Raw genomic sequence first — 12,461 nt, 5'->3', positions numbered from 1 at the left:
AAGAGGTAAGAAGTTAATGGTGTGGTGCCTTGTTGAACACAGCTTGTCATGCCTCATTAGATTTAAGAGAGTTATCTGAGACTGTGTAATTATCAGAGACAGTAAAACTGTTGTATTAAAGATAAAAGCTAGTATTATAGAGAAATAATTAGCTGCTTAATAGGGCATTTACTGTGCAGAGCTGCAGCAGGCTGTCTCCAAATTAAACCAGAAATCCAGCCAAGATTACCAGAGCTTAAACAGGGAGCAGAGTTGTTTGGTCGCTGTGCCCCGGGGTTAGGGGGGGATGTTAAATCCACAGGAGCAGCACCACATCTCTGAAGACTCCAGGAGATGATGGAGCCCTCCATAAAGCAGCACTTTGTGTTCAGTGAGCACAGCAGGGCTCTGGAGACTTGAGCAGCGACAGCAAAGCTTCCCTCCCCTCTTCCAAGTGCTACAGAGAGCCAAGCCATGGCATGCACAGGCACAGGCTCAGCTGGATCAAGCTGCAGAAAGGCTAAAATCTCCTCTGTTCTTCTCAAAATGGGTTTCCAGTCACTGCAGTCCACTCAGTTTTCCACCAGCTGTAGGTGGGTTTTTGCTACCCTGGCTCAGACAGATCAGTCCATCCTTAATATTTACTTTAAGGGAAGTTATGCATGCATCAAGGACAAAAAAAAAAGTGATATTTGAGCTCTAGTTTGACCAAATCAAACTCCATAAAAACACCTGAAAGAAATTAAAAATGGAGTTCACTGCATACAGGGTTGCACAAGATGGAAGAGAATCCCCCTTCAATTTGAACATGAGACTGAAATGTAGCTGCTCTATATCAGAAGGCATCAGGAATTTGTCTTCCCAACCACAGTACTGAATATTTTAATGCTGCTTCCCTTCTCAGCTGTGTCCACGTGCAAAGCAAGCTGCCTTGTGTAAGGAAGCAATGCTACTGCACATCTTGGGAGGAAATTCTTCCCTCTGAGGGTGGGCAGGCCCTGGCACAGGGTGCCCAGAGGAGATGTGGCTGTTCCTGGATCCCTGGAAGTGCCCAAGGCCAGGCTGGACAGGGCTTGGAGCAACCTGGGGTAGTGGAAGGTGTCCCTGCCATGGCAGGGGGTGGCACTGGATCCACCACTGGATCCAAGCTGTGCTCACCATTCTATGACTGAGACTCTGTAGGAGCCAGGAGAGGGGACCCAGGTCTCTCCTGAGCTGAGCACCACTGGGATGGTGCCTGCCTTCTGCAGGCTCTGCCCTCACCTGCTCCCACTCTGCTCCTGCTTGGCTCCAGACAAAAAGCTGTGAGGCTGAACCAAAAGGGAAGGAAGATGAGTGACAAGCTGAGAGATCCCCTGACCACAGCAGAGAGAGGGCAGGAAACAAAACACTTCCCAGCCCTTCCTCTTCAGCCAAGGACAATAAAGATCATACATGCTTGAAATCCCCTCAGAACCACCAGGCTGGGTGGAAGCTGAATGAGAACCTGTGAAAAGTTAAAAGAAAAAAAAAATTGCTGGAGTCTGTCAATATAGATCTGGAAATAGTCAGGAAGCTAAAAGATAAAAGCACAATGACAGCTGTCCTCACTCTTTTCCCAGTGTAATATAGAGGTTAATATTCATTATGTTCTCTTGAAAGGGAACAGACAGCTTTGCTGTCCTACAAAAGACAAGTGCTGTGAAGTTACCAGAGCTTGTCACAGTCAGGGTCCCATAGCCTACTTCTGCTTTTAAACAAATTCTCTGATTCTAATAATTGATTAGGACAAGGACAGTAGCAGCAGCAGCCCTACTCCCTTGTGCTGCTCCTCACCCATGCTGGAACATCCTCCCTGCATCCCCCATTGACCCCACACTGCATTCAGGCAGATCTGCTGCAGATTTGTGCATCAGCACAGGTATAAACCCCTTAATTCAACCAGAATTAGCTGCAGCATCAACCAGCTGCTGATCAGCAAAACAGACTACCAAGTCAGATTTCTGTGTGTGGGGGTACCAGCTATTGGTTTTTCTGGGTCTGGATTGGAAGCACTGGAGATGGAAGTTCATGTTCAGACTCAGGTGTTTATTATTTCTTATCAGTAAAACAGTCTCACTACTGGGAGTTCAGCAGCTTTTCATTACAAGGCACAAAATGCCCAACAATCTCTTGTTCCAAGGTCTTTTAAAACTGAACTATCCAGTTAAGAGCTGACACCTGGATTATTTTCCCTTTTGACCCAATAACTGATCCCACAGAGCTGCAATGGGGACTTTTCTGCCCAATTACAAAATGCCACCCAAACCCATGGAGAAGGAGGAAGAAGAAGCATGAAGAAGAAACCCAGGACTGTGCCCTCCATCTTGCTTTCATCCACAACACACTAAAAATCCCAAACCCTCAATTTCTCACCCAGTGACACACCTGCACTGCTCTCTATAATCTATTTCACACTTTTGTGGATTCCAGTCCATCTTGAAGTCTGGGACACTTTCTCCATGGATGAGGGTCAAAGTCAGTGCTCCCCTGGGGGTCAGGGCACCCCAGGGCAGACAGAGAAATATTCCCTGGGTTTCCACAGGTTTCTACAAAATTATAGGGGGAACTTATCTCCCTGGGATATGGTTAGACATGCCTGGCTGGGAGCCAGACCACCTCCCGGACAAATCTTACTGCAACCAACCCCAGGAGTCTGAAGCTGAGGTTTGGGAGGGAGGTGTTGACACAACAGACAGAACTGCTGGGATTTGATTTACAGCCTGGGCTCAGCAGCAGGCCTGGGGGATGGATACTGAAAAATGAACCTGATATAAAAGCACTTATAGATGCATTAATACACCTAAACTGGGAAAGGTTCATCAAAAATAAAGTCTGAGATGCCCCAAACTGGTGATACCTGCTTTTAGGAGGGGACTAAATGGACTGCCATAAACCCCATCTCCAGGTCCACATCCCACTAGCAGGAGGGTCAGGACTTGATTTCTGGCCTGTGCCAAAGAGGACTCAGAGCTACTGTACCAGGGAGGAAACAGCAGCTCTTCCCCTGCCCAACCTCTGTGTTATTTTCAGCAGTACAGTCTCCAATAACACATCTCAACCTATTTTGCAGGACACACCCTTTCCCAGGCTCTTTCCAAGCCCCAGGCAGGAAAGAAGCCAACATTCAGGATACAGAGCCAAAACCCTGGGGTCTGCACTATTCTTAGCCTGAGCATGCACCACTCAGACAGCTCGACCCCAGACACAATGGGAGGAAGCAGCAGCAGCCACTGTTTGCAGAGAGCAGCCAGAAAAGTGTGAAATTATATCCCCCATCAGTTCAGGGAGCAGCCAAAGTCCTGATTTTCCTCCTCAAAACAGCTGTCAGGGGTTTGATGGCACAGACTGCTGCTGACTTCCACCCTCAGGTCTGCACTAGGTGTGTTCTGTCATTCCCTGCCAGGGAGCCTTGAACCAGCATTAGGAGGATGAAAGCACCTCCAGCAAAAGGGGCAGAGGAAGGAACAGAAATTGAGATTGTCTTCATGGAATCACTGAATGGTTTGATGGGAAGGGTCTTGAAAGACATCTTGCTCCAACTCCCTGCCACTCCCTCCACACCTTCCACCAGAGCAGGCTGTTCAGGAGCCTCAGCTGGAACACTCATCCTTCTGGAGACTCCAACTGCCCCAATCAAGGCCACTGAGGACCCTGGCATGGCTCTCAGCCTTAAGCTCTACCCTTTGTGTCTTATTTTTCACACAGATTTTTGAAGCTGTTATTTTAGCCAAGTGCCAGGTGGTCACCAAGCAAAGCTGTGAGATAACAGCCATCAGCTGTGCTTTGCACATTGAGAACAGAACATACTATTTGGTGGCACAGTAGGTCCTACAGGACACCTGGACTGAGGCTGGGCTCCAACTCAATGCAGAGCATCCTGGGGAGGCAGTTGTGACTCCCCATATAAAGCACTGCAAGCCTGTCCCTTGGAAAATGGAATTTAGACAGGGAAAGATAAAAGTAGGCAATAAGGTAAAAAGGCAATAAAATCCAAGATCACTAAGGGAACACCAGCTGAAGAATGAAGTGATGCACAAGGAATTATCATAGAATCACAGATGGTTTGGGTTGGAAGGGACCTTAACCATCATCTACTTTCTACTCCCTTTTAGCATTAAAAGCAGCATTTTATGCCAACCCAACTTTTATCATTAAAGTCTCTCTGCCATTCAGTTTTCTTACAAATGCTGTTTAAAAAAAACAAGCTGTAAATTTAAGAGGTTCCTTAAAGCTTTGCATGCTCCACCTCATAATTACAAAATACTCATTTCCCTGTACAGATTTTGGTCTTGTTAAGTCACCCATAACATCAACTGCTCACCACACATGGCAGAACCAACTCAGCCAGGTGCAAGGTGCTCAGCTGCCTGTGGAGCACAGGTAACTTCTCATGGAGCTCTACTCTGCCAGCTCATTTCTCATCTTCCCCAATGCCTTTGCTCTCTCAGAAACCAGGAGATTCCTGAGAGACAAACTTTAATGAATTTAGAGATTTTAGAGGAGCTATGATTTTAGTTAGAGATAAGCTTTATTGGAGTCAATTAAAATAAATGGGTAGGCCTTGATGAAGTTAAGAGTTAGTAGTTGACTAATAGCTGATTGCTTGTCAATGCAGTGTTTGGTTAGCTGGGTTTATAATGAAGAATACAGAAACTGATAAATAGCTTTTAGGGACATAAGACAATTGTGGGCCTCCTCTGTCCTGAAACCAATTGAAGACGGGGAGTAGGAGTCCTACCAAGGGTTCATTTGTCATATTTGCATTGAACAGGTAGAAAGATCAGAATGAGGAAGACTTCATTTACTTCCTCATTTTGGGAGCCCTCCCCATGAAAGGGACCACCCACCCATTTTAAGGAACAAATGCTTAATAGCTTTTGAACTAATTACCACACAGAGAGGGGAATGGGATGTACCAAAGTTATAAATATGAATTTGTATTTTGGGTATTCAGTAGTTGTATAGATAAAAGGACTCTGTGATCACCTGTCGCAATAAACACACACTTTCTAACTCTAAACTGTTAGAGAGCTTTTGTCCATCACAGTTGGATATTGGTACTAGATCAATATCCTTTTTTCTTTAATAAATCATTCCCAGTCCCCGCTCAGCTCGGCCGCTCGAGGGGCGACGGCCAAGGAAAGGTCAGAGCAGCCAACAGCTGCAATTCTAAAGCTTTGTGGAAAGCTGTGTGCAGCTTAATGAAGCACACTGAGTGCTGCACAGACCTTCCAGCCCACAAAGTGCAACACATGTTCTCCAGCTCATCCAGTTTTCAGATGTACTGAAGCAGAAGAGAAACGTGCTGAGAGTCCTGCCATGTGCAGCTCGTTGCTTAACCCACAAACCTACATGTAAATCAGCAAGGACCCAGGCTGCACACTGCCAGACACAGTTAACCTCTGTGGCTTTGTTTTTCTCTGGAGGGAAAAGCATTTACAGGGGTGAAGTTGGGATTTGCATGCTCTTGTGAGCGAACAATTAAAATCACACAGAGTTATGCACTTGTGTGACAGCGAGCAAAGGCAGCAGAGCCTGCTTTGGGCATGGGAAACCTGCAGTGGTTTTGTGTCTTGGGCAGATGTATTTCAGAACAGAATGGAAGACTGGACAGATCAAGTGCTCTAGCATTTATTTCTTCTTTTTCTTGACATGGATTCACACTTTGACCCACCCTTATGAGGAATTTTCAGTGTAAAGTCAAAACACAAACCAGAAAGCACTCGGGAATCTTTTGAAGCACAGAGACAGCACTGCACTTCAAACGATGTGCAGCAACCACCCTGAACTTAGCACTGGGGCAGAATCACAGCATGGTTTGGGTTGGAAGGGTCCTTCCATGGTCATCTCCTTCCAACCCAATGGACAGGGACACCTTCCACTAGACCAGGCTGGTCAGAGACCCATCCAACCTGACCCTGAATGTTTCCAGGGACAGGGCATCCATCATCCTGCTGGGCAACCTGTTTCAGTGCTCTCATTGTAAAAAAAATTCCTATTGTACTTAGTCTATATCTATCCTCTTTCAGTTTAAAACCAATGTCCCTTTTCCTATCACTACAGGGCCCAGTAAAAAGACACAAAAAAATGATAAGTTTGATTAATCTAGTGGAGATGAGTGCAACAGATTTCATGAGTTCCTCTCAAAGTTCAGACACTTCTGAACACAAGGATGCTCTCTCCCATTGCACCATGCAGGAGAAAATCAACATCGAAAGCTCAGCTGGAAAATCCACAGGGATCAAGAAAACACAGGCCACAGATCAAGGGGATACTTCTGATGTTCTTTAACAGCTGTTTTCTACCACAGAGACACTATTTCTTTTACAGAAGTCTGGTAAATTCCAATTCTGTGGCTCTGCCTCAAGACAAGCTATTTGGATTGGTGTCTAAAACACCATCCCAGGAGATAGAAGAGCATCTCCAGCTCCAAGTCCTGCCTGGGAGTCAGCACCAGGGTCCCTACTGCAAACTGAGCCTTCTTAAGGCTAGGCTCAAGGCAAGATGTGCTGGAAGAGCATGTCCAGCAGTGACACACAAGAGGAGAGAGGGACACTGCTGTCACACAAGGCAGGATCAAGACATTTTCAAAAGTAAAGCTGAAAACCAGATTTCCCGCGGGGTTGTGGGAGCTCAGTCCAGTCCAGCTCTCCTTGCCTGGCAGTAGGAGTGTTTTCCAAGAGCAACATCTATTTTCATACCAATGTTGTAAATGATCAAATTGGCAGCCAAATTTATAAAAATTTTTATAAATTTATTAGATGGACAACCAAATAGAATATTATAAAACCACCACAGCCAAGACAGTGCCAACCCCAGACTTTGACACTGGGTGAACTTGGGACAGACTGATGTAGTGTCAGCATCTCCCCAGAGTGTCACCCCAACTGCTCCAGGTAGCCAGCTTATATACAGTTTATTCTGCCTGGAGCAGAAATGACCTCAGATTTCTGTATGTCCCTTCATATGTATAATGGGGACTATACAGATTCAGAGCCGTACAAAAGTCAGTCCATAGGTTTGGATGGCTGTCTGGGCTCCTTGAAATGGTCTTTCGTAGCAAGGACATCACCAGGTCCTCGATGTAATCTCTTCCAGGTGCCTTTCTGTGAATGTTCTGGACATTCCTGGGAAACAATCATTCGTTAATAGTCATGATTTTATCTGGGCGAGTCTGGGAAATCTTTTGAATAGAAAGAAGGCCCTGCTTCTGGCCATGGGGGTCAGAGGCATGGCTGGATCTTATAATTTTTATACAGTTACAAAGCATGAATTATCTCTATCATATACTACACCAACATCACAAGTGCTACTACACCTCACTCAGCAGCTCAGGGGGCTGCCAAGACAGTTTCAGAAAAAGCTGGAAGAAAAACAAAGGTCCGTGCATTTCCTCAATGCTGTTTGTGGTAGAGTAGAAAATGAGTATACCAGCTCCAGGGAAAAGTTTTTCCATTCACAACGGAGACAAAAATTCTTCAGCTCCCCAAATCTGTCTCTCCTCCACTCTAGCTGGTTCACAAAGAAGGCTATGGATGTAATTTGTACAAAAGATCTTCCCTCATTTCAAAGAGTTTTGCTGTGCCCTGGACAACTTTTGCCAGTCTAGAACCCCTTCCTCAATTAAAAAAAAAAAAAAAAAAAAAAAAAAAAAAAGTTTCAATGAATTGCAGCAACTGCAGGGGCTCAGCCCTCAAAAGCACACCCAGCCCTTGCAGATGAGATAACTGCAACGAGCTTTCTCCACCCATCTGAGGGATGCTCAAGGAAAAGCACTGCAAACTGCTTCAGATGGGATTGCACAATTACCCCCACTCCTCAGGGCCATGACCTCCCCAGGGGAGGTTCTTGCACAGGAATCCAGATTGCCACACACTCACAGCTGCTGGGCTCCTCTGCCTCTGCTTGCAAGTGTTTGTGTTCAGTTCTAGGACTGTCCTTACAGCCAAAGAGCCTCCACTGCCACCCCAGGCAGGTGGACAGGGTAACACCTCTTTGCCATTTGACTGCTAAATGGGGCAAAGCTGCAACCTGAGCAAGCTCTGGTCATACTGGGATTAGGCTTGGCTACAGCCATAAACACCTTGCTGGAAAAGCAAGAGAGTGTTTGTAGGCTGAAATGAACTGTTAGCACCATTGCTCATGGGAGTTGACAGAATAATAAAACCCCACTAAACAGCTGTCCTGACTCCCTGCCAAGGCTGGGCATCATTTACTTCTGGGTCCTGTTTTTACCACTCAAAGGATCCATTTCACAGAATCCACAGCAATGGGGAGCAACCACCCCACTCAATCATTCAAGACTGATTTCTTCCTCCATTAGATTTCCTCCTCCATTAGATTTCCCTACGAGGCTGGCAGGAGAGAATCTTTCCACAGCCCCAAGAAACACAGATTCAATGATGCAAATTGCTCTGATAAAAACAAATTTATCCTCCCTGCAATGGCCATGGTTGGGATTTACATTCTGGAGGGATACTCTGAGCACATCCATGCACACACACCTGCAAAACTTTGCAGATTTCCACATTATTGTTAGCCTGAGCTCCTCTGCATGTTTTCAAGAGCTCTGAACAGTATCTGCACAATTTGAAAATTTTATCTATCCAAATCCAGATGTTCCTATAGCTGAGCTGGTACTTTAAAGTAGAAGAAATAGAAAAGGCATTGGTTTGGGTTTGGACAGGAATCCTGTAACATGGTTTTGGGTCAGAAGGGACCTTGAAGATTATCGCCCACGGCCCGCCATGGCAGGGACACCTTCCTCTATCTCACGTTGCTCCAAGCCCCATCCAGCCTGGCCTTGGACACTTCCAGGGATCCAGGGGCAGCCACACCTTGTTTCCACTTATTAACCCATGGCCTGCAACATCCTGGCAAAGAAGAAATCACAGTGATAAAACCAACAGAAACACACACTAAGAACATCACAGTACTGAAGGAAAGGGCTGACTCCAACAACAGCAAGATCCTAAATCCTACATGATGTGGTCACCCAGCTGGGACTGCCTGGCTGGGTGAAATGAAGATGCAACCAAAATTCCCAGGAAGTTTTTTGTCTCAGCTCCAGAGGCTTCCACACCTCCCAGGCACTGGAGCCTTCTCCTTCCCAGAAGGCTGCCAGCTGGATGTGCCACAGAAACAACCCAAAAGCTGCAAGCTGCCGCCCAAAACTGCTGGTGAGCCCACAACCACCATGGGCTAAGGGTCAGCACACAAACAGCCCCTCCAGCAGATCCAAGGAGGCCTCCAGCTGGAAGTGTGTGACTGGGGCACAGGTAAGGACCAGCTGGGGTGGGCTAGGGACCCCCAGCCCAGCTGCAGCCAGAGGAGGTGCTGTGGTTGGGATCCCAGGGCTGTAAACACATCTGCCCTCGGGGTCCCAGGCAGCAGTTCCTCCTCAGCTGAGTCACAACAAAACCACACAGGATCAGCTTTCAGTTTCTCTTCATTAAATAAGAGGTTGTTAATGTTCACAGGAATATTAGCCCTTGCACCAGGAGCTAGCCCAGAGCTGCTGATTTTCAGGCAGGGATCATGCAGCCTCATGCACAGAGGTATTCCAACATGATTTACTCAAGTCCTCGATTTTATGGGACACCCCATAGCGTTTATGGGAAAATTAACCCACATGCACACATCACTAGGGGGAACCGGAACAGAAAAAGAAATTACCACTATTCTTACTGAAAATATTTGGTGAAACACAAGCAGCGGCATGTTGCAACTGGGCTGCCCCAGCTGGAAGAAGGTATCAGCTATCCCTGGAAGAACTTGTTGCAATTTTCTCAGGCAGCTTGGCGTTAACCGCAGCGCTGGAGCCTTTGAAAGTGGTTTCCAAAAGGCAGAGGGGGCAAGAGAACCTCAAAATCTGCAGCTACTTAGCCAGAAAACTTGGAGATTTCGGTTCACTGTCACCACAGGCTTTTAAACAAGGAAAACAGATCGAGTTCTGGCATGTTGATTCAAGTTGTGCTAAACCACTTAACCCTGAAGAGCGGCAACACACACATTGCTCTGAGCAAAACACAGCTGCGGCACAGAACAACAGTAAATTTTCACGGCTCTTTCAGCCTGAGCGTCCCGCACCTTTTCACAGGATCGCAGAATCACTGAGGTTGGAAAAGAATCCTAATACCATCAAGTGCAATCATTAACCCAGCACTGCCAAGAGCCCACTAAACCACGTCCCCAAGTGCCACATCCACACGTATTTTAAATCCCTCCCGGGACGAGGCTCCAGCACTGCCCCGGGCAGCCTGTTCCAATGCCTTCCCCTTCCGGAGAAGAAGCTTTCCCAAATATCCACTCTGAACTTTCTACAGCGTAACTTGAGGCCGTTCTCTCCGGCTCTGGAAATCACACCCCGGGTGATATTTCTCACTCCTCAGCTGATTTCTCCTACTACCACCCCTTCCCAGTAACCAGAAAAACACGTTCTCTCTGTAACCTCCTTCCCCAGCCGCTCAAGCCCTAAAACTTGAGCGAAAATTCAACAAAACAATATCACAGCGCGATTAAATCACCCTCAGCGCGCAGCGCCGTGTCGGACACCCGCCCCGTTATTATCAGCTCCTCCCCGGCAACTCGCGGGGTCACACCAAAAGCTTTTTTTACCCCTCATTAAAATTTTCTAAGTGACTGAGCAATGGCTCACACAAGCGCGGCCAATTTTAAGAGATTACAGCCTCGCCTTCCGCGGAGCTTCATTACCATCAGATTAGGGAGTTTGGAAGAAGGAGCATCTGGCGCTGCTGCTCGGGAACATCCCCAGCGCGTCCCTTCCTCCCGAACCCAACGGCGGCTCAGCCAAAACTCGGTGCTTTTGAAGAGAACGGGCACCCACCCCACCCTACCGAGGTCCCCCCGGGGGCAGGGTTTGCCCCGAGGTGCGCAGTACTCACGCATGAGGGTGCTGAAGGCGCAGAGAGCCAGCAGCGCCTGCAGCAGCACCCCGAAGCGCCCCAGCAGCGCTCCGCTGCCGCAGCCGTGCGCCGGCCGGGGGGCGGCCATGGACATGCCGTGGGACGGGAAAGTGCGGAGAGGTGCGGGATAGAGAGGAACGAAGCGGGAACGGGGATGGGAACGGGGATGGGACAGCCCCGACCCCGCACAAAGGCGGCCCCGAGCCGCCGCCCCCGCCCCCCGGCCCGCCCCGCCGGCAGCAGCGCCCGGGGCGGGGCGGGAGGGGAGGGACGGAGGAGGGGAGAGGAACAGGGAAAAGGGACGGGGATGGGCATGTGGAAGAAGTTGGAGATGAGTATACAAAGGGGACAGAGAGACAGAGACATAGGGATGAAGATGGAGGCAGGGATGGGAGTGGAGTTAGGGACGGGGATGAGGATCAGGATAGGGATGTGGAAGAAGTTGGAGATCAGGATACAAAGAGGACAGAGAGGCAGAGGGATGGGGATGAAGATGGGGATGGGAATAGAAATGGAGCTGAGTTGGGGACAGGGATGAGGATCAGGACAGGAATGGGGAAGGGGACGAGGATGGAGACAGATTGGGATATGGAAAAAGTTGGAGATGAGATGGAGACAGACAGAGATGGAGACGGGAATGGGGATGAGAATAGAAATGGAGTTGAGTTGGGGATGGGAACAGGGACAAAGATGGGGACAAAGAGATGAGGAGGTGGAAGGGGTTGGAGATGGGGATTCAGAGTACATAGACATTGAGACAGAGGCAGCCATGGGAATGTGTATGGAGATGGGGACAGGGATGGAAATGGGAATGGAGATGGGGAGGAGTGTGCTGATAGGGAAGGGAATAAGGATGGGAACAGAGATGGAGATGGGGATGCAATGGGAGCAGGCAGACAGAGGGAGGCATGGAGATGAGGATGGAAATTAAGATGGAGGGGTGGATGTGGAAGGGGTGGTAAGTTGGATGCGATGGGGATGAAGATGGAAATGGGTGGAGATGAGGACAGGGACAGAGATGGAGATGACAATGTGGATGTAGGTGAGGTTGGAGATGGAATGAGGATTAGGATAGGGAAGGAGATGAAGAGGGAAATCAGGATGGAGATGCAGGCAGAGACAGTGATGGGGACAGGAGTTATGGGCATGGATGAGGACAGAGATAGAGGTGGACAGAGATGATGGGAATGAGGTTGTGAGGTCCTGGAGGGAACGGGGGTGCTGGATTGGGTAAATTGTGCTGAGCTTTGGAGAGCTGGGTTGGGGGAGTCCTGGGCCAGGGAGGGTGGTTAGGGGTCCTGTTGGGATTTGAGATGCTGGACTAAGGGAGTCCCAGAAGTGTTTCAGGTGCCAGGATGTGGAGGTCCCAGCAGGGTTTGGGTTGCCCTGGCTGGAGAGGTCCTCACAAAGTTTGGGATGCTTGACTGGGGAGAGTTGGTAGGGATAATGGTCAAGATTGGGGTGCCAGGTTGAGGGGTTCCAGCAGGGATGGGGGTGCTGGGTTTGGGAGGTCACAGCAGGGTTTGGGGTACCAGG

The 12,461-nt window shown here is 48.4% G+C and overlaps 1 protein-coding gene across 1 annotated transcript in view; it reads right to left on the bottom strand.

The window, feature by feature from the left end:
* LOC103813583 (store-operated calcium entry regulator STIMATE-like) overlaps positions 1-11,133 on the bottom strand; it is a 32,169-nt gene extending 21,036 nt beyond the window's left edge. The window contains exon 1 of the mRNA XM_009086913.4: positions 10,905-11,133. Within this exon, the coding sequence (XP_009085161.3) occupies positions 10,905-11,019 (115 nt within the window). The 5' untranslated portion in view covers positions 11,020-11,133. The remainder of the gene's footprint in view (positions 1-10,904) is intronic.
* Positions 11,134-12,461: the final 1,328 nt, after the last annotated feature.

Source organism: Serinus canaria, chromosome 1A (genome assembly GCF_022539315.1).
Source record: "Serinus canaria isolate serCan28SL12 chromosome 1A, serCan2020, whole genome shotgun sequence".
NCBI lineage: Eukaryota > Metazoa > Chordata > Aves > Passeriformes > Fringillidae > Serinus > Serinus canaria.
The sequence above is the reverse complement of the archived record's forward strand: the minus strand, read 5'-3'. Positions and strand labels throughout refer to the sequence as shown.